General features: G+C 41.7%; 1 protein-coding gene across 4 annotated transcripts in view; it reads left to right on the forward strand.

The window, feature by feature from the left end:
• Nucleotides 1–23,115, forward strand: part of KAZN (kazrin, periplakin interacting protein) — a 1,309,273-nt gene that overhangs the window by 319,855 nt on the left and 966,303 nt on the right. For all 4 annotated transcript variants that reach the window (XM_070474078.1, XM_070474075.1, XM_070474076.1 and 1 more), the window contains exon 2: nucleotides 16,521–16,678. In XM_070474078.1, coding sequence (XP_070330179.1) covers nucleotides 16,521–16,678 — 158 coding nt within the window. The remainder of the gene's footprint in view (nucleotides 1–16,520; nucleotides 16,679–23,115) is intronic.

Genomic DNA, 23,115 nt, shown 5'->3' on the forward strand with positions numbered 1-23,115 from the left:
ACCAAAGATGAGAAAGGTGTCAGGGGTGCCTCGGCCCTGTGCTGCTTTGAATCCTTACCCCTTCATGTTGTCTTCTTTCTTTGTCTCTCTCGATGCCTTTTATTTATTTATTGTTGACCGTGCTGGGTCTTCTTTGTTGTGCAGAAGCTTCTCTAGTTGTGGTGAGCAAGGGCTACTCTGTTGCGGTGTGTGGGCTTCTGACTGCTGTGGCTTCTCTTATTGTGGAGCATGGGCTCTTGGGCATGGGGCTTCTGTAGTCGCAGCATTTGGGCTCAGTAGTTGTGGCACGTGGGCTTAGTTGCCCCATGACATGTGGGATCTTCTTGGACCAGGGATTGAACCCTAGTCCCTGGCATTGGCAGGTGGATCCTTAACCACTGGACCACCAGGGAAGTCCCAAGATGCCTGTCTGACAACCAGACCACACACTAGAATATGGCCACTCATTCACACAGAGTTTCCATGCTGTATGTCCAGCCACCTCACTTCACTCCGTGTCTCAGCTCCTATTGTAGACCACTGGGCAGTGTTGTCCAGGCCCAGTGGCTGCAAGTGAAATAAAAAGGGTGACATGGTGTAGGGAGCAACCCAGGGCTGTAGGCATGGACAGTTGACTCCTAGGGAACCTCGATGTTACCAGGGCATCAATCCCCTAGAGCTTCCCTTTGTGGCAGGTAGACTCGGAGAGTCAAGTCAGGACCACACCTGCTCCAGGCTCATGGAAATAAGGCTGGGGCATGGTAATAATCATGGCGGATGGTTGAGTACTATCACTGAATACTCACTCTAGGTTAGGCACTGTTTGAGTTCTCTGTTTGCATTAATTAGGCTAAGCTTCATGACTGTGAATAAGGCATAGCTTTATCTCCATGTGATAGATAAGAAAAGTGATACCCAGAGAGTTGAAGTCATTTATACAGTTCATAACAGATGGAAGCAGGACTTGGACTCTGCATCTCTGATTCCAAAACACACAGCTCTTGAAAGGCCTCTCTTCAATGGGAGGCAGGTCAGTGCTCCCCCAGGCTTCTCTCTGGCCGTGGGTTTGGATTTGGACCCGGGCCACATTTATCTTCCACGATGTAGCCTTAACCACATTCCCCCATCTTGGGACTTGTTCCAGGTCCCCCTCGACTTGTAGGCCATCTGCTCTCAAGCCCTGCAGGCTCCATCAGGACCTGCTTCTGTCACCACCTTGCCTGGACTCCTTCACACCCTTGCACTCTTTGTCTTCGCCTGTGTTGTGACTTCTAACGCGTTATTGCTCTTCATCCAAATCCACATGTGTTTCTCAGCAGCCACCATGTAACTCTGGGTCTCTTGCAAATATATTCATTTAAAGCAGTTGGTGATGGATTTATTATCAGCATCTTAGATCCTTGGTTTTAAGAAATTTTTTTTTTTAATGTCTACTTTCAAACTTGACCAAGTATATAATTTGTGTCTTTTCCATTGGTGCCAGGGTAGTATATTGGGTCCTGTCTACATTTTGCCATAAGACAAACCACAGTTAAAAGGTCCAAAATGTCATCCCTAGAGGTCAGGGACCACTAAATTGTCTGATTTAGAGGGGTATTCCAATATCATTGTTTTTATGTCTGCAATCTTGAGCTGGTCACCCAGCTTTGTTTTAAATTGTGGTAAAATATATATAATGTTGTTTAGTCACTTAGTCATATCTGACTCTTTTGTGATCCCATGGACTGCAGCCCACCAGACTCCTCTGTCCATGGGATTTACCTGGCACGAATGCTATAGTGGGTTGCCATTTCCTTCTCCAGGGGATCTTCCTAACCCAGAGATCAAATCCACATCTCCTACAGTGGCAGGTGGGTTCTTTACCACTGAGCCCCCTGGGAAGCCCATACATACATAAAATTTACCATTTAGGCAACCTAGAATATATAATTCAATAGAATTTAGTACATTCACAATGCTGTGTAACCATCACTGCTGTCTAGTGCCAGAATATTTCATCCCTGTGAAAGAAAACCCTGTACCCAATAATCAATTCATTCCTCCCTCTCTCCCCCTAGTTCTTGGCAACTACTAATCTGCTTTCTTTCTCTGGATTTGCCTGTTCTGGACATTTCATGTAAATGGAATCATACAATTTGTAGCATTTGTGACTGACTTCTTTCCCTTAGTATAATGTTTTTGAGGTTCATCTGCAGTGTAACACATATGAGAACTTCATTCCTTTTAAAGAATGCTCCACATTTCGGAATAATATTCCACTGTATGAATATACTACATTTTGCACACTCACTCATCAGTTGATGGACTTTGGTATTGATTCTACCTTTGGTTGTTATGACCACTGAGTGCCGCTGTGAACATTCATGAACAAGTGTTTGGTTGAACACCTGTATTCAGTTCTTTTGGTGATGTACCTAGGAGTAGAACCACTGGTTCACATGGAACTTCTCCATTTAACTTACTAAGGAATTGCCCCTCTGTGTTCCATGGTGGCTGAACCATTTTATATTCCCACCAGCAATGCATGAGGCTTTCAATTTCTCTGCATCCTTGACTCCAGTATCAACTTTGACTTGCACAATGAGTTTTATTACAACAGCGGGGGCAAATACCTGAATTATTTAAGCTTCATTTATTTAATGAGACTATGTTAAAGGAAGAATCGGAAACTGGTTAGCATTTTAATGCAAAATCCATCAAAGAATTTGAGATACACAAAAAGCAAAGGTTGTTTAACATGTAGGGATAAATTTGATCATTAGTTCATATCTGTGGACCATATAAATGACAAGATCATAAAATCCATGGTGCTTCTTGTGGCAGGGCTGTGCCCCATGATACGATTCATTTGGTATATTTTTCTGTAAAAATATACTATAGCCCATCTTAGTGACTTCTGGACTTGTCTGTATAAAATGAGTGTTTAGGGTCATATTATTATTATTTCATGCCTACACTTCACCTGATCTATAAAAACAGAGGCATGGTATGCTAAGCTGCTATCCCTCTTCTGAAAACATGAAGACATTTTCTGTGTACCTTCAATCTTTGCTAATGACACAAAATATTGAAACTTGTTATTTTTCCCTCTGCCAACCCATGAATGTGCTACCCTTATCTGAAACCTAAATAAATACTCATTAATATACAGTGAAATTCAAATGAGCACTTCATACAAATAAGCCTGCTATAAAAATACATGTTTCTTCAAATTTGTAGACCAGAATAACATGAAATAAATTTAACATCATTTCACATGCAGAACCGCCGGCCAAATAAACTGGTTTTTATGATTCAATTGCTTAAACTCAGGTAGGTAAGAAAGCATATATATGGCTTTTCATTCTATAATCCATCATACATTTTAAGAACAGTATTATTTGGTTGAGATTTTTATAGACCAAATGGAGACAAATGTGCATAACAGCTGATTCTAGGATGATGGGCTAGTGAAGCAGACAAAATGGAGAGAAGCTGGCTATTTTCTTCATTTGTTTATTCATTTTTCTCTTTTGGATAAATATTTTTTCAAGCACTACTGTAAGCCAGGTGTTGTAGAGAAGCAGTGATGAACAGAAAGTACCTGGTTGCTGACCTCATGGAACTTTCATTTATCAGTTGCTACAGAGGAGATGGGTGGTGGTGGTTGTGTAGTTGCTGAGTCATGTCCGACTCTTGCGACCCCCATGGACTGTAGCCGCCAGACTCCTCTGTCCATGGGATTCTCCAGGCAAGACTACTGGAGTGGATTGCCATTTCCTTCTCCAGAGGATTTTCCCGACACAGGAACTGAACCTGGGTCTCCTGCATTGCAGGCCCCACAGAGGAGATGAAACCAGTCAATTCTAAAGGAAATCAACCCTGAATATTCACCAGAAGGACTGATGCTGAAGCTGAAGCTCCAATACTTTGGCCACCTGATATGAAGAGCCAGTTCATTAGAAAAGACCCTGATGCTGGGAAAGATTGAAGGCAGGAGGAGAAGGGGGTGACAGAGGATGAGATGGTGGATGGCATCACTGACTCAGTGGACATGGGTTTGAGCAAGCTCCGGGAGATAGCGAAGGACAGGGGCGCCTGGCGTGCTGCAGTCTGTGGAGCTGCAGAGCTGGACATGACTGAGCGACTGAACAACAATATCGCTACAGAGCAAGCCATCCCCGAACAAAAGGGTGGCACCTTATTATGCTCACAGTTTTGTGGCCCAGGAATTAGGGCATCATCCGGAGAAGGGGTTCAGCCCTGCTCCAGAGTGACTGGGCTGTCATCTGGGGTGCTTTGAGATGGCTGAAACCATATGTCTAAAGTCTCACTTATGGCAGAAGACTGGATTCCTGGTTTTTCTCACAAAATTTAAGATCTTCTTTAATCTGCCAGCGAGGCAGACTTTAAAGAAGTATTCACATTAATAACTATTACAATGAAGACAAAGTACAGGCTTTTTTCCAGTAATCAGGACTTGTTGATTGCAGATGATGGAAACCCAACCCAAATGTGCCAATGAAAAGAAGGAAATTTAGCGATCCACCTGAGAAGTCTGTGGCTGAATCCCAATGCTGTAATGATAATATCAAGAATCTCGCTCTCTGTCTGTGGGTGAGGATTCCCTCTTATCTCCACTGGTTTTATTCTCAGGCTGGGGCTCCTTAGTTAATGGCTAAGAAGACCACCAGCTCTCCACATTCTTAGCAAACTCAACCAGTTTAGCAAACTCAACTGGAAAAGAGCCTTTCTCTTTCTTAATAGTTCTATCAGATTATTCTGGAATTAAATGTTGTTGGGCATATTTAGGTCACAAGGCTGCTCCTGGACCACTGTTGCCTTGGAGATGAAGTGCTTTGGATGGAGAGGTCTGGATGACATGTTCACCTCTGTGACCTGGGGATGGCATGAGCCCTACATGAACCACAAGTGGAGATGGGTGTTTCTCCAAGATGGAATGAGAGTTTCTTTTATTAGAAGAAGAGGGAAATAGATGTAACCAGACAAATTACATGTACCCATGAGGGCTTCCCAGGTGGCCCTGGTGGTAAAGAACCTACCTGCCAATGCAGGAGACATAAGAGATGTGAGTTCAGTTCCTGGGTTGGAAGATGCCCTGGAGGAGGGCATGGCAACCCACTCCAGTATTCTTGTCTGCAGTATCTCATGGACAGAGGAACCTGAAGGGCTATAGTTCATAATGTCACAAGAGTTGGACATGACTCAAGTGACTTAGCACACTTCAAGTATTCCTGCCTGTCTAACTCAGTGAAACTGTGAGCCATGCCATGTGGGGCCACCCAAGATGGACAGGTCATGGTAGAGAGTTCTAACAAAATGTGGTCCACTGGAGAAGAGAATGGTAAACCACTTCAGTATTCTTGCCTTGGGAACCCCATGAACAGCATGAAATGGCAAAAAGATAGGATACCGAAAGATGAACTCCCCAGATCTGTAGGTGCCCAACATGCTACTGGAGAAGAGTGGAGAAATAACTCCAGAAAGAATGAAGAGACGGAGCCAAAGCGGAAACAACGCCCAGTTGTGGATGTGACTGGTGATGGAAGTAAAGTCTGATGCTTTAAAGAACAATATTGCGTGGGAACCTGGAATGTTAGGTCCAGGAATCAAGGTAAATTGGAAGTGGTCAAACAGGAGATGGCAAGAGTGAACATCGACATTTTAGGAATCAGTGAGCTAAAATGGACTGGAATGGGCAAATTTAATTCAGATGACCATTATATCTACTACTGTGGGCAAGAATCCCTTAGAGGAAATGGAGTAGCCCTCATAGTCAACAAAAGAGTCCGAAATGCAGTACTTGGGTGCCATCTCAAATGACAGAATGACTTAACACACACATGAGGCTAAAAACACAGTGACCTGCCTTGAAGAAAAGGTTCCTCCTTGTGTCGTTACTTCTAATTATTCAACTTACATTTGTTGCATTTTCATTTTGTATGATGCACTGGACTCATTGTAACTGGGATATAAAACAAATAGACAAATGGGTAATAGAGGGTGTTCAAGAGATCTTGGGGTTCAGCAAGGGAAAAGATATGACCACTAGGTGGCGGTAGCTCACACAGGCTTTATTGAGTGACCCTTTGGTAGTTTGCATGTGAAGTCCTGCACAACAGCAGACTATGCAGAAATGCAGGTCAGTACTCAGAGGGGAGGAGGGCGAGGAACTCTTGGGGGAGAGAGGGGTCCTCCAGGGGACTTAGGTGTCCAAGTGGTGTCACTCGTCAGCACAGTGGGGAGTCTGGGTCAGAGACCAGTAGGGTCTTGGGGTCTTTATGTACCAGGGTTTATCTCATCAATGGCTAGCAGAACTTGGGGACAGTTTTGTGGGGTTTGCAAAGCAGTTCGTGTGTGTGTGCTAAGTTGCTTCAGTTGTGTCCGATTCTGCGACCTTTTCAACTGTAGCCTGACAGGCTCCTCTGTCCAAGGGTTTCTCCAGGCAAGAATACTGGAGTGAGTTGCCTTGCCCTCCTCCAGGGAACCTTCATGACCCAGGGATCAAACTCAGGTCTTCCTCATTGCAGGTGGATTCTTTACCATCTGAGGCATCAGGGAAGCGGGAGACTTCTCTTTATGCCTTCTGCGTTGACAGGTGCGTTCTTTACAACTAGCGCCACCTGGGAAGCCCTTGCAAAGCAGACAGGCTCTAAATGGTTAACAATCTGCTTATTTAGTCTGTATTTAAAATATTTGGATGTAAAACATTTGCGTTTGGCACCTGCTGCCTTTTGAGCTAATGGGTCTCAGCCTGCAGTGGAGAAATAAGCACCGTAGAGTAATACACAGAGGCCATCTTGGTTTATTTATACAACAAAGATCCAGTAATTACACTCAGTTACAAGCATAGCAACTAGTTAATATCAGTGAGTTAAAGACTCGAGGTACAAACTGTGGAATAATCGTAACAGTAAATATCATGTAATAGTTAATGTGCCGCATGCTTTGTGCAAATGATCTCACTTATTGTAATTCTCAGAAACTCTGTGAAATTGTTACTATTATAATCCCCACTTAGAGATGGGGAAGCGGAGGCCTCAAGCAGCTTCCTCAAGGTTATACAGCTAGTTGGAGAGGTGGACAAGATTGAGACCAGGCTTCTAGAATCCATACTCTCAAACTGACTGCCAGAGCATCTTTAGAGAGCTGGATCCTCTTTCTTGTCTCGGTTTTCTCACCTTTAAAACTGTGAGGATATCACCAAGTGGTACCCCACAGCCAGCCTGCATCCTCTATGGCTAGGATCGCTCTGTGTGGTACCCTAGGTGGAAAGACATCGACTCAGCCTCCTTGGCTACATCCTGAAGGAATGATGAGAATGGAATAGCAAGACATAGGGGACCAGAAGGATAGTTTGTTTGCCCAAAGAGAACACAGCACAATGAAGCAACAAGGGGTGTGTGGGGTGGAGGTGGTATAATGCAGGAATTCTGTGTGCAGGCTCTGCGTAGATATGAGTCCTGTCTTCTTCACTGACTCGGTGCATAATCTTGATGAATCCCTTAACCTGAGTGTCTTCATTTGTATGTTAGGAACGATGATAATGACACCTCAGTAGAATCATTGGGGTGACTAAGTGAGGTAATGCCTATTAAACATGTAACACCATTGTTGCAAATATTGAGTCCCCATTGGTGTTTGCTGTAATATTATTAATAATTATTATTATTATCAGTGAAGGAACTATGTGATGGAGAGAGAAGATTTAAGAAGTATAGATAGGGGAGCATCAGTGAAGGGCTTCAATCCTAGATATTTTTAGTACATGAAATATTTACTGTGCCAGACACTCTACCATCTGCTTATTTTACATTTGCCAAAAAATAAATAAAAATAAAAAACCTCTAGACTTGTTCCCTGCCTTTACTTTTATTGTGTCCCACTTGGCTGGTGTTGGTGGTATAACACCCCACTTGTGGTGGTGTTCTCTAACCAGACATTATTCTGGGTCAGGAGTGTGGGTATTGTGGCAAGATTATGAGAATGGGAGTTGGAAAGTCATGTCATAGCCTTGGGTCTCATCTGTTGTGTATGTTTCTGAGCTTCAGATTCTGCATCTATGATTTATCTTTAAGAATAATAACTGCCAACATTTGTTGGAAACTTACATTGTGCCGGGCAGTTATGTTATGTAACTGCCAGTCATGTAAATATCAGAGCTGGGTGTGAACTCAGGCTTCTGGTCCTAGAACCCACATTATTAGTGCCTCATCATTCTGCACAGAGGCTTTAAAAGCCCCTGATATGATAGACACCCAATAAACTGTAATTCTTATAATTATTATTATTTAGGATCCATACCCTCAAAACAACTGTATTTATTTGTCCAATAAACATTTCCCAAGTGTTTCTTCTTTGCCAAGCACCTGTGATATATGGTGAACAAAATTCCATTATTGCTTTCGAGTCACCATCTAGTCCAGAGACTGTGTAGTAGTCAGCATTCGTGAGGCTCTGCTCCAGTAAAAAATGCCCCTCTCCCCCAATTTTGGTGCTTTATAGTAGCAAGAGTTTGCTTTTCACTTGCATGCCTTCTGCATTCTGGCAAAGGGGAAAGAGCAGTAATGGAACCACATGATGACTTTTAAAGTTTCTGCTTGGACATGGTTTGACTCGTATCCGCTCACAATTATTGGCTAAAGCAAGTCACGTGGCAAATCCCAACATCATTTAGGACAGGAAGTTTGTGTCTCTGCAAAGAACGGTACCTAGGGAGGGCTTTACAGGAACAGGTTCAAGAGGAAGAGCTTGGGAACCAATAATTAAATCCACCATAGATGGATTTTTAGGCAATTACAACATAATATGGTAAGTTCAATGAAAGAATAGAAGAGAAGGGAGTGTTAACACTTTCAATGTGTGAACACTTTCAATGCACCTTGAATTTAGAACAAAGTGAAATGTAGTGCATATTTTAGTTACTGATCCTCAATTTTCTGGAACAAGAATAGAGAAAGCCTGTAATAGATGCATTCTGAGAACTGCAAATTCACTAGCCTGGTTAGAGTGAAATACATTGAAAATAATTCTTTCCTTCCAAGCAATGACATGAGTTTTGTTAATAGCAGTGTCTATAGGCAAAGGACTTGGGAACTGAGGTATCCTCAGAATTGACATGGGAGAAAGGCTTGTTGGTGAGAACACTATGTCCATGTACTGGAAGGCAGAGAAAGGGAAGGCAGGATGGAAAATGGGGCATGAATCATGCAGAGATTGGTGCTAGATTCTGGTAGGTTATTTGGATGCCTTATAGCTCAGTGAGAGTTCCAGAAAAATATCTACTTCTGCTTTATTGACTATGCCAAAGCCTTTGACCGTTAGGATCACAACAAACTGTGGAAAGTTCTTCAAGAGTTGGGAATACCAGACCACCTTACCTGCTTCCTGAGAAATCTGTATGCAGGTCAAGAAGCAACAGTTAGAACTGGATGTGGAACAACAGACTGGTTCCAAATCGGAAAGGAGTACATCAAGGCTGTATATTGTCACCCTGCTTATTTAACTTATATGTAGACTACATCATGAGAAATGCTGGACTGGATGAAGCACAAGCTGGAATCAAGGTTGCCAGGAGAAATACCAATAACCTGCAGATATGCAGGTGACACCACCCTGATGGCAGAAAGCAAAGAGCTAAAGAACCTCTTGATGAAAGTAAAAGAGAAGAGTGAAGAACTTAAAACTCAACATTCAGAAAACTAAGATCATGGTATCACTTTATGGCAAAGAGATGGGGAAACAATGGAAACAGTGAGAAACTTTATTTTCTTGGCTCCAAAATCACTGCAGATGGTGACTGCAGCCATGAAATTAAAAGACACTTGTTCCTTGGAAGAAAAGCTATGACCAACCTAGACAGCATATGAAAAAGCAGAGACATTACTTTGCCAATAAAGGTCTGTCTAGTCAAAGCTTTGGTTTTTTCAGTAGTCATGTATGGATGTGAGAGTTGTACATAAAGAAAGCTGAGCACTGAAGAATTGATGCTTTTGAGCTGTGGTGTTGGAGAAGACTCTTGAGAGTCCCTTGGACAGCAAGGAGATCTAACCAGTCCATCCCAAAGGAAATAAGTCCTGAATATTCATTGGGAGGACTGATGTTGAAGCTGAAACTCCAAAACTGTGGCCACCTGATGTGAAGAACTGACTCATTTGAAGACTCCAATGCTGGGAATGATTGAAGGCGAAAGAAGAAGGGGACAACAGAGGATGAGATGGCTGGATGGCATCACCGACACAATGGACATGGGTTTGGGTGGACTCCAGGAGTTGGTGATGGACAGGGATGCCTGACGTGCTGCAGTCCATGGGGTCACAAAGAGTCAGACATGACTGAGTGACTGAACTGAACTGAACTGATAGCTCGGTGTGCTCCAACCTTCCCGTGTGCAAGTATGAGAGAAAAGAAATATAGAGTGTTTAAAAATTTATAGTCACAACTCCAAAAAGCTGTTTGTTGTTGTTGTTTTCACCTTTCTATAATGAAATTCAACTTGGATCTAGAGCCAACATTTCAACTGATAATAACTCAGTCCCTTCTGGTTGAAAACTTAGTACCTTCTGGATAAATATCAAATAAATTCAAATTACTCCCCTGCCCATTCTTTCTCTTCTCTCTGGGTTATTAGGAGGCTTGTATACAGTAAGTCCCCTACATACGAATGAGTTCTGTTCTGAGAGTGTGTTAAGTCCAATTTGTTCATAAGTCCAACAAAGTTAGCCTAGGTACCCAACTAACCCAGTTGGCTATATAGTGCTGTACTGTAATAGGTTAACAATACTTTTCACACAAATAATAGTTCAGTTCAGTTCAGTCACTCAGTCATGTCCGACTCTTTGGGACCCCATAAATCGCAGCACGCCAGGCCTCCCTGTCCATCACCAACTCTTGGAGTCTACCCAAACCCATGTCCATCGAGTCAGTGATGCCATCCAGCCATCTCATCCTCTGTCATCCCCTTCTCCTCCTGCCCCCAACCCCTCCCAGCATTAGCGTCTTTTCAAATGGGTCAGCTCTTCGCAAGAGGTGGCCAAAGTATTGGAGTTTCCGCTTCAACATCAGTCCTTCCAATGAACACCCAGGAGTGATCTCCTTCAGGATGGACTGGTTGGATCTCCTTGCAGTCCAAGGGACTCTCAAGAGCCTTCTCCAACACCACAGTTCAAAAGCATCAATTCTTCGGCACTCAGCTTTCTTCACCATCCAGCTCTCACATCCATACATGACCAATGGAAAAACCATAGCCTTGACTAGACGGACCTTTGTTGGCAAAGTAATGTCTCTCCTTTTAAATATACTATCTAGGTTGGTCATAACTTTCCTTCCAAGGAGTAAGTGTCTTTTAATTTCATGGCTGCAATCACCATCTGCAGTGATTTTGGAATCCCCCAAAATAAAGTCGGCCACTGTTTCCACTGTTTCCCCATCTATTTCCCATGAAGGGATGGGACCAGATGCCATGATCTTAGTTTTCTGAATGTTGAGCTTTAAGCCAACTTTTTTACTCTCCTCCTTCACTTTCATCAAGAGGCTTTTTAGTTCCTCTTCACTTTCTGTTGTGTTGTCTCCATATCTGAGGTTATTGATATTTCTCCTGGCAATCTTGATTCCAGCTTGTGCTTCTTCTAGCCCAGCGGTTCTCATGATGTAGTCTGCATATAAGTTAAATAAGCAGGGTGACAAAATACAGCCTTGATTTACCCCTTTTCCTATTTGGAACCAGCATGTTGTTCCATGTCCAGTTCTAACTGTTGCTTCCTGACCTGCATACAGCTTTCTCAAGAGACAGGTCAGATGGTACATAGAAAACAAACACAAAAAGAAAAATTTTATCTTACAGTTCAATACCTTGAAAAGTACCGTAGACAGTACCTCAGCTGGCATACTGGGACTGGCATTGAGTCAACAGGCAAGAGGAGTTACTGGATGGAGGAGGGAGAAGAGGTGGGAGATGGTAGAGCTGACGGATCATCAGCAATAGGAGATGGGCAAGCTGCCATTTCACTCATGCATGATGCTGATGGCATCAGGTTCTGGGTTCTTGCTGGAACCAGAAGCATGGTCACATCTTTGAAAGTTTGCAACTTAAAAGTTTGTATGTAGGGGACTTAGTGGATTATCCTCTCTTGGGGTCCATGACTCTCCCTCTGGGTACTTCTGGACTCGCTGGAGGTATCTTCCATCCTCATGATGCTAAGCGAGACTGGAGGTGGAAGAGTGAGGGTGGAAGGGCAGTAGTGCTGTTTCAGAGCCTCTGGGACTTGAAATGCCATGTGACTGTTGTTTCTACCCTCATGCTGGCGGGTGAACTGAGAGGTTGTCCCACCCAATGCCCAGGGCAGGACACGAGACATCAAGTCACTCTGCTTTCAGATCGCCAAATCTATCTGAGTGTTTTTCTACCATCTCCTTCTGAGTACAAGGATTCAAGTTAGGCAGGAATCAGGTCCCATACTTCCTCTCTTTGTTCATCTTTCTCTGTTTTAGCCAAGCTTATTCCCTAGTCCAGGAAAGTATTTTAGAGCCTTCCTGTGCAATGAAAACCTGCTCTGATGTCATATTCTGTATTCTTCCTATTTCATGAGTTGTAGCTGCAACTCTATGCTCAGTTGTCTGAGACTGATTCTCTATAGCTCAAAGTCATCTTTGATTTATTTGCTATTTGTAATGCTTACTCTGGGCTTCCTTGGTACCTCAGCTGGTAAAGAATCCACCTGCAATACAGGAGACCCTGGTTTGATTCCTGGGTCAGGAAGATTCCCTGGAGAAGGGATAGGCTGCCAACTCCAGTAATCTTGGGCTTCCTGGTGGCTCAGACAGTAAAGAATCTGCCTGCAATGAGGGAGACCTAGATTTGATCCTCAGGTTGGGAAGATCCCCTGGAGGAGGGCATGGCAACCCACTCCAATATTCTTGCCTGGAAAAATTTCATGGAGGGAAGGAGCCTGGCAGGCTACAGTCCATGGGGTCACAAAGAGTTGGTCACAACTGAGCGACTAAGCACACAGCAAGGACAGTTAACATTTCTTTTAATGAAAGTCTGTTGGTGAAGACTTTTCAGTTTTTGTTTATCTAAAAAATTCATTATTTCACCTTGATTTTTTGAAAGATACTATTATTGCTTATAGAGTTCTAGATTGACAAGTGTTTTCTTCAGTATTTTTAACAGTCATAGATTATTTTCTGGTTTTCATAGATTTTGATGACAAGTCTGATACCATTCCTATCTCTCTTCCTCCAAATGTAGTATGCCTTCTTCTTCTGGCTGATTTTAAGATTTTTGTGGACTTCCCTGGTAGCACAGGTGTTAAAACTCTGCATTTCCACTGGATAAGGTGTGTGTTTGATCCCTGGTCAGGAAACTAAGATCCTCCATGCCAATGCAAAAAAAAAAAAAAAAAGATTTTCTGTTTCTCACTGTGTTTTGATTTGTTTAGCAATTTGATTATAATACACCTTGGTGTAGTTTTCTTTGTATTTGTCTTGCCTGAAGTTTATTGAGATTCTTGTATTCAGAGGTTTATAGTATTTTCAAATTTGGGGGAAAAAATTTCACTATTTCTTCAAACAATTTTTCTGTCCCTGCCACTACCCAACCCCCTCAGATTCCAAGTGCATGTTTCTCAGACAGCTTTATATTGTCAAAGAGGCTCTGTTTATTCATTATAGGTAGTTTTATTATAAAATTTCAATTTCATTGATATTTTCTCCTTCATTGTTTAATCTGCTATGCATCTCCTCTAATAAAAATTTCATTTTAGATATGCATTTTTCATCCTTAGATGCTCTACTTAGTTCTGGTCTAAATATTATATTTTTCTCCTCATCATAATAATGTTTTATTTTACAACCTTGAACATGCAAAGAATATCTATAGTAGCTATCTTAATAATCATATTTTCTAATGCTATCACTTGTCATTTCTGAATCTGTTTCTATAAACTGATTTTTCTCCAGGCTACAAGCTACACTTTCTTGTTTCTTTACACGTCTTATAATTTTTTATCGAATACAGAGCCTTATGAATTTTGCATTTTGAGTGCTAGATTTTGTTATGAAAAGCGAAAATGTTAATCCCTCAGTCGTGTCCAACTCTATGTGACCCCATGTGCTGGAATCTGCCAGGCTCCTCTGTTCATGGAATTCTCCAGGCAAGAATACTGGATAACCAAGAATACTGAGTAACCATTCCCTTCTCTAGAAGATCTTTCTGACCCAGAGATCGAACCTGAGTCTCCTTCATTACAGGCACATTCTTTACCGTCTGAGCCACCAGGGGAGCCCAGGTTGTGTTATACCTCTACAAAAAAAAAAAAAAAAAAAGCTCATTTTTCTTTCCTGGTAAGTATTTCAGTTACAGGCAGATCAGTTTGATCCTTACAAGGCTTACTTTTAAACTCCTTTTTGGTAGACCTGTAGTTGCCTTTATTCTAAGGATCATTTAGCTTTATTTCTAAACCTTTATCCTTCTGGAGTCTCTGCTGAATGTGCTGTGAATTCCAACCAAGACCCTACACTTTGGCTGGTGAGCATGAAAACGATTTGTTTTTGGGAATTATTGGGCTTACAGCTCCCAAAATGTGACTGTCCTCTCCTGAAACTTTCTTTTGCCAGATATGTAGGGTTTAATCTTACCCATATATAGGATTGATATTTAGCCAACAACTCAGAGAGACTCCTGTGCAGATTTCTAGGGATCTCTGTGTAATTCCTTCTTTCTTAGTGATTTGTCTTGCAAATTAGAGCAGACTTAGTCTTTCCAATTTCTGTCTTCTCAATTCAATGTGAGGACTGGGTTCTCCTTGAATTTCCCATGCTGTGGTCTGGACATTCCATTTTTGCAGAATGCTGGTGATGATAGAACTCAATAGCCAGGTCATGGAAGCAACCTAGATGCCCATCACCAGACGAATGGATGAGGAAGCTGTGGTACATATACACCATGGAATATTACTCAGCCATTAAAAAGAATTCATTTGAATCAGTTCTAATGAGATGGGTGAAACTGGAACCCATTATACAGAGCGAAGTAAGCCAGAAAGATAAAGACCATTACAGTATACTAACACATATATATGGAATTTAGAAAGATGGTAACGATAACCTTATATGCAAAAAAAGAAAAAGAGACTCAGATGTATAGAACAGACTTGTGGACTCTGTGGGAGAAGGCGAGGGCAGGATGTTTCAAGAGAACAGCATCAAAACATGTATATCTAGGGTGAAACAGATCACCAGCCCAGGTTGGATGCATGAGACAAGTGCTCAGGCCTGGTGCACTGGGAAGACCCAGAGGAATGGGGTGGAGAGGGAGGTGGGAGGGGAGACCGGGATGGGGAATACATGTAAATCCATGGCTAATTCATTTCAATGTATGACAAAAACCACTGCAATGTTGTAAAGTAATTAGCCTCCAACAAATAAAAATAAATTAAAAAAAAAATTAAAAAAAAAAAAAAGAACTCAACTTTTTCATCATTTCTAAAGGATCACAGTGCTTTGCTATTGTTCAATGTCTAAAAGTATTTGTTTCTGATATATTATATAGTTTTTTAGTTATTTGCAGTAAGCGGGTAATCTGATTATTCTTACTGGCTCATGGTCAAAAGGCAGATGTTCTCAGAGTGATTCTATTGGATACTAGTTTTTGATAATTACTCTGCATTCTCAGAATGGTGATTAGTGCAGTGATTTCCTGAGAATGTGTAGGCTTTACTTATTCTTGGTTTGAAAGGATAGATTTACCTGAAAGTTATAGAAATTCAATAAGGAAAGAAATTTTATTTCAAGGGAATGTAAGGAAATTAATTCACCAACATTTATTGAGTACCCTCTAACTTTTAGGACCTTTCCTAATTATTGGGCATATACCAAACATAAACCAAGAGATTATCTTGAAAACCTCTACTCTTACCAGAGAATTTACTGTGGAGAAAGCAGAAAAAGAGGTAAAAAACACAAAAAAGTGAAATCTTAAAATCTATACTATGTCAGATGGCAAGTGCCATATGAATGATAGAGAAACAATAATCCTCCTGGTACACATGTGGTACTGATTGGAAAACATGGCCACTATCCCTTCATTAAACTTAATGATAAAGGCCATCTGTTTAGAGGTAAAATAGCCAACTGTATTACTGTAAATGTAAATCTACTATAGAGCTCTCCCTCATGCCCTACTAATCTCTCTCTAATTCATAAACACTTATGTGTCATCTTCATAGAAGTATTTGCTAACTTGTTTGTTTTCTGTGACTGGCACAGGACTGAACCCTCCATGAGCACAAGCATCCAGTCTGGTCTTGCCCACAACTGCATCCCTAAGCATTTCCATATAGGCTCACAATTTGGAGAGTGTTCAGTCTATTACCCATTAAACACATGTGTTGGAGAGACCCATAGATATAAGGATTCTTGACACCTGCCTGAGTTATACCTTATGTGTTCCCCTCAATTCTCCCTTCAAAAATCAATAGCCAATTTTTCTTTGAAAGTTACCTACTGTGATTCGACTTTCTTTCTTTCTTTCTTTTTTGCAGCAGTCCAGTCACTGCACACCCTAAATGACCAGATATCCCATTTTATTGTCACCAAGTCAAAGGCACTGGAGGAGGACCAAGACCCTTTTCTTCCCACTGAGAAGGAGACACTCAAGAGTTCCATGATATTGATGAGGCACCTCTTAATGGATGCTCAGGTACAAAGATTAATAAATCCTATATAGAGTAGGTGGTAACCTTTTTTGTTTTCTTCTTGGTATTGGTTGTGCAAAAATGCTCATCTGTCACATTCATTATGACTGACTTTGTGATAAACAGTTGAGTAATGGACATTCTGATATATTGAGTATTGGATTTCTAATTAAGTATTATTTTGGATTTAGTATCAAAGTGGCTTGTTTTTAAGTCAAAGTAATAGGGCTTAAAATAATATATGTGTTGTCTCTGAGAATTTAACAGATCTCCTATTAGCCTTGGAAAGTGAAAATCCATTTACATACAAATTTGGCAGGCGTCAAAGCTGGCAGAGGCTTTGGAGTGGAGCAATAGTTATCCCAAACAGCATCACTGAGTAACTAATGAATACTTTGGTACATTTGGTGCACCACCAGTAAGCGAATCAGCACTATTTTTTTTCTTTTTAATGCTAGCAGTGAATTAATTACAGAAGATATTTAGTTCATTGCATGCTTTGTTGAGATGTGATTCTTCAAGGTTACTGCTTGTTCACTCTTTTATTGAAATATTTAAAAAATAATGTATCTACTCCTTCTGGTTTTGTTGGTGGGTCTCTCCCGATATGTTGATGGACAAACACCAGGTGTCTTAAGAGAATTGATGGTTTTCTGTGTTTGTGAAGCCAAGCTGAACTAGATTTTATTTTCATGTCTGCCTCTTCCATATATAGAAATGTTTAAGAAAATGTTCTTTGAGTCTGGTGATGTTGTTCTGTTTTCTCCTAGGGCTTTCTTCCCGAGCTTTTTTTCTGTTCAACAGCAGAGAGATCAGGATGGTTGGTGGTTTCCTCTGTTCTGCTCTGTATCAGATTTTGTACTGTGGTTTCTTTGCTTTTGTTTCTATCATGGTGGTGTTTTATGTTTTATTATTTAAAATCAATCGTGAAGCCTAGATCTTGCAACAATAGACTTTAACTGGCAAGGTTTTGTTCATTTCTCACCTGTCAATGCTTGAAGCTGTCCTATGGCATTTTTGAGCCCCTGTATTGAGGTGGCCCAAACTATTCAAGGCCATTCATTTTTATTCACTGTTCTCCCCTTTCCCCTTTATTATGAGCAACCCATTCAGCCTCTCCTTTCTCCCCAGGCCTGACTAGTGGAGAAAGGGAAGATTGTGAAGGTACAACAACCAATTTTAAAACTCAGGGGGAAAAAGGGAAATTTAGAATAATTTACCAAATAAAAGAGAGCAAATTGTTCTTGAAAGGATTAGCTTTCCTCGGTGCCTGGACCCAATCCTACAGCTAATACAACAGCCAAGGGAATCATCTGAATGCATCCTTGACAATGTTGTCTAAATTCCTGTTTGCAAAATATTAAGGGAGTAAAAAATCATTCATATTTTCCCTCTCCTTCATATATGAGCTTACTAGTGCCTAGAAGTGGATTTTGAGAATGTTTAATGTTGCTTAAGGAAATTTTTTCTCCCCCTAAGTACAGGGTTCATTTAACAACTTGTATCCTTTATGACTTTGATTACAAATTTTCCTTTATTTATCAAGTGGGACTAAAATATATTATAATGTGGTTACTGTGTGGGAAGAATTGATGCTTTTTAACTGTGGTGTTGGAGAAGACTCTTGAGAGTCCCTTAGACAGCAAGGAGATCCACCCAGTTCATCCTTAAGAAAATCAGTTTGGAAGGACTGATGCTGAAGCTGAAATCCAATACTTTAGCCACCTGATGTGAAGAACTGACTCATTTGAAAAGACACTGATGCTGGGAGGGACTGGGGGCAGGAGGAGAAGGGGTGACAGAGGGTGAGATGGTTGGATGGCGTCACTGACTCAATGGACCATGAGTTTGAGTAAACTCTGGGAGTTGATGATGGACAGGGATGCCTAGCATGCTGCGGTCCATGGGGTCACAAAGAGTCGGACACAACAGAGTGACTGAACTGAACTCTGTGGGAATATTTTATTATCTCATTCTCTCCTGGTGCCAAATCAATGCCTGCTAGAATTTTCTCATTTAAATAGGTAGGGAAACATGGAGCAAGATATGGTGGATATTCTGCTAAGTCATACATTCTAAAAGGAGGATCAGTTGGATCTTTCTCCAGAGAAAAATGATCATAGAAAATCAGGTAAGAAAGTGGTATAGTGTCTGGAAATGTTATTTCTTTGCCTCTTATTTTTTCAAAGATCCCTCCCTCTTATCTTTTGGACTAATATAGGATGAGGTGGGTTGTGATCAATCTAAAAATACTAACTTCATTTATTTTCTTCTAAAGCCATTAACTTTTTGAAACATTATTTGTGATTATGAATCTAGGTCTATGGCTGAAGTCAATTAGAATTATGTTATCTAATACCCCCAGGCTCGGATCACCTCTGAAACAACTCTTTATAAGATTAATGTTGCCAAACTTATAAAATACTGAGAAACCCCAACATTTTTGGAATGGCTGGGGTGATGTGTAGTTTTGCGCTCTGAAACAGACAACCATACCTATATGACTTTTAATGAGAATCTTTATTGAGCATTTTGGAAATTTGGATCTTTTCCATTCATTTTTTTGGCATTGCTTCTTGTCTCAATTCCAAAGATGAACAAATGTACTTAGTTCATTTTCTAAGTTCATCAATAATGAGAGGTCAATAGCAGGTAAATATAACTTCTAGGTCCCTCCTTCCGTTCAGCTGCATTTTGTGATATTAATAGATGTTTGTGTGTTGCAGGCCGTAAGCTCTTCAAGAGTAGCAACCACATCCTGGACTTAGTTGGTGTAATAGCCTTCTTAGTTCCATACCCAGAGGACTCTTAATAGTATTAGATTATGATGAAATACTCTGACATCAGCTTGCAAGTTGAATGAAGTCAGGCAAAAAGTATTCCAGAGAACCTGGAGGCTGCTTCCAGAGTGACTGCTTAAAAGACATAATCGATTCAAGTCACATCTGTCTTGGAAGCAATAAATCCTGCTTAGGAGAATGTCAAAGGCAAAAGCATTGCTGGGCTATGAAATTCCACCTCTGAGGATTATAAAACAGTATGCACAGAGCAAACACATCTCCCAAGTATAATGGGGGTGCCAGAGATGATTGGCAGGTCTGACAATCCATCCTAGAGAATGGAATCAAGAAGGAATATCTCACACAGGCAGCCCAGAGTCCTGCATGTATTTATTCATCCCCTACATGTCTGTGTGAACATTTAGGGGGTGTCTAAAAGAGGCCCAGTGCCTCTATTTGCATTTCATTCCTTGTATAAGCCAAAGGCCCCCAAATTCAATGAAGGGCACCATTCAGATCACATTTGAAACCTGATCCTGTGGCTTTTATTCCTGAGAGCTCCATCTAAACCCAAAATGCTGACTCAGCTTCGTAAATGATTAGATTCATAACACCAAAGAGGCAATTCTTTCTGGTGCAGATTAATTCTTTTACTTGTACTATGTGACTCTGCATGCTAAGAGGGGTTGATTATAGCAAATTAAATCTCCTATTGGCAGTTCTCTCCTTCTTTCCTCCAAAGACCTAATATCATTATTTATTAAGGGGTAAGCAAATGCTTGGGAAAACAATAAGATCGCTTTGTTGGCATTAAGGTCCTTCTCTGGAAGGCTGGGTATTGAAAAGCAGAGATCTTTTGTACCTCATTGTGGGTGGGGGGCTCTTTCCCCAGGACTTGGGATATGGAGCGGCCAAGGAGACCCTGTGCTCCACTGACCCTCGGCCACTGGCCAGGCCTGACAGTGCCTCAGCCTTCTCTGCTTGGAATGTGGCTTGTCCAGGTCTGAAGGGAGAGCTCAGTTTAAGTGAGACTCGGTCACTGGGGCATCCTTCCCAGAGGACTATCTCTAAGAATGAAGTGAACAAGTCTCTACATGCAAAAATAAACTGTACAACCATCTTCTCTAAGCAAGTCTGCATGTACAGGCTGACAAAAGTCAAATGTTAGGCAGAAGAGAAATGAAACCTGCTCTATCTTCTGGGCTGTCTTATTCCCTTGCTCTGTTCTCATTGTCCCCTTTCTTCTTGCTTTGTTTTTTGTCCTTCCTTCTCCCCAGTTCAGTTCAGTTACTCAGTCACGTCTGACTCTTTGTGACCCCATGGACTGCAGCATGCCAGGCTCCCTCCTCCATCACCAACTCTCAGAGCTTGCTCAAACTCACGTCCATCGAGTCAGTGATTCCATCCAACCATCTCATCCTCTGTTGTCCCTTTCTCCTCCTGCCTTCAATCTTTCCCAGCATCAGGATCTTTTCAAATGAGTCAGTTCTTCATATTAAGTGGCCAAAGTATTGGAGTTTCAGCTTCAGCATCAGTCCTTCCAATGAATATTTAGGACTGATTTCCTTTAGGATTGACTGGTTGGATCTCCTTGCAGTCCAAGGGACTCTCAGGAGTCTTCAATGCCACAGTTCAAAAGCATCAATTCTCAGGCACTCAGCTTTCTTCATAGTTCAACTCTCACATCCATATGTGACTACTGGAAAAAACATAGCTTTGAATAGATGGACATTTATTGGCAAAGTGATGTCTCTGCTTTTTAATATGCTATCTAGGTTGGTCATAGCTTTTCTTCCAAGGAGCAAGCGTCTTTTAATTTCATGGCTGAAGTCACCATCTGCAGTGATTTTGGAGGCCAGAAAAATAAAGTCTGTCACTGTTTCCACTATTTCCCCGTCTATTTGCCATGAAGTGATGGGATCGATACCATGATCTTAGTTCTCTGAATGTTGAGTTTTAAGCCATCTTTTTCACTCTCCTCTTTCACTTCTCCTCATGCCTCAGCATTTTCCCTCCTTCTCTCAACTTTCACTTCTCTCCTTCTTCCCCTGCCGCCTCATTTCTCAGTTGACAAAATAAATCTTAGTTGAGATGTGAAATGAGATTCTGTTCCCCTTTCCCTTTCCTGTCTCTCCCCTTCTCTTTTCTCCTACTCTCCTCCCTCCCCCTCGCCCATCTCTTCTCCTCCCTTCCCCTTCCCTGTGTCTTCTCCCCTCCCCTTCCTTTCCTTTCCCTTCTCTTCTCTCATTTGTCTTTCTGTTATTTGTATTCAGGGAACTTGAGAGCATATTTGCCAAGGACCTATATTCCCCTTGCCGACAAGGAGGAGAATATCAGGAGGGGGCAATGGGCAGGAGACCAGCCTGGCATTCAAGGAGGTCAATGAGGGCCCTGCCAGGATTAGAGACTCAGTGTGATTTAGGTGGGTTCATTTTCCTTTCTTGTTTTGTTTTCTAGAATAGTCTCCCCTGGTTGATTATGCTTTCTGATTGATTTCTGGCAAGAATCAGGCAGATTTAACAGAAATGGTTTGATTGTTTGAGCTACCTGGACACCCTCCCTCTCTAGACTTGAGGTAGGAGGTAGATAGGCCCCCCAAGGTGACATGATGGGAGATTCATTCCCTGTGAAGCAATACTCCCAAATACAAAGAGCAGGACAATTGAGAGAGGAGGCTGGGCCCTGCCAGATAGAAGAGAAGAGACAACATAGTTTTCATTCTTAAACTCAGGAGACATCCCCAACTACACATGTGACTCCTTGGAGGTCAAAAGGGGAGTGATGCTAACTGATGCTCACTACCCATAGATCTCTTTAGTGGAATCCATCTTGGCTAAGAGATGTGAGCACACACATGGGAGAACCCCAAGATATGCCAAACATGGACTATGAACCAGGTAAATCAAAATGATCATCCAAAGGAAAACTGGAAGAAATACCCCGTAAAAGTGATTGAAACTACCACCAGGGCACAGCTCTCTCTCTGAGCCCACCTGTGAGCCTATCTATACACATACTGTAATTTTTCCTCCTAATAAATACTTTACTTGTTCCACTACTTTCTGTCTTTATGGGAATTCTTTTCTGCACAGCTGAAGGTCCAGAGCCTTGTCACTGACCACTGGTCTAGTTGTTATGATTTGGTGCTCTCACTGATGTGACCTGACCTCAATCTCTGGCTGAAAACCAAGGCCCTTCTTCAAGCTGCTGCAGGCCGAGGCCATCCAAGATCAGACTGACCTTGAAGTGTGGTTTGGAGCAAAGCATCTACCAGAACAAACCTGGGCTCAGGCTCCTAACCAATAGGACAGTCAGATCTACACAGTAGGTTTCAACGTATGTTGGGAAATGGACCTTGGGTGTAAGGTAGCTGACACACACTCATTACAGAGGTATATACAGAGGTATATATCACAGAGGTATATATCTTGTTATCAGCACTTTCCATCCTTTCTGAATTCAACCTGTGCTCATGGTCTGGACCCTGTGGTTATTATTAATGCAGTTATCTGGTGCTTTAGAGCTGCAACTGGCTTCATAGTCATGAGCAAGACCCTGTTGACAGCTCTGGAGAATGTCTGGTCCTTACATTGCACAAACTGAGGCACCAGATGGATGCTTGACTTCTCAAGGTCACAGACACTGGCTATGAGTATCAACCC

This window comes from Odocoileus virginianus, chromosome 11, assembly GCF_023699985.2.
Source record: "Odocoileus virginianus isolate 20LAN1187 ecotype Illinois chromosome 11, Ovbor_1.2, whole genome shotgun sequence".
In the NCBI taxonomy this organism is placed as follows: domain Eukaryota; kingdom Metazoa; phylum Chordata; class Mammalia; order Artiodactyla; family Cervidae; genus Odocoileus; species Odocoileus virginianus.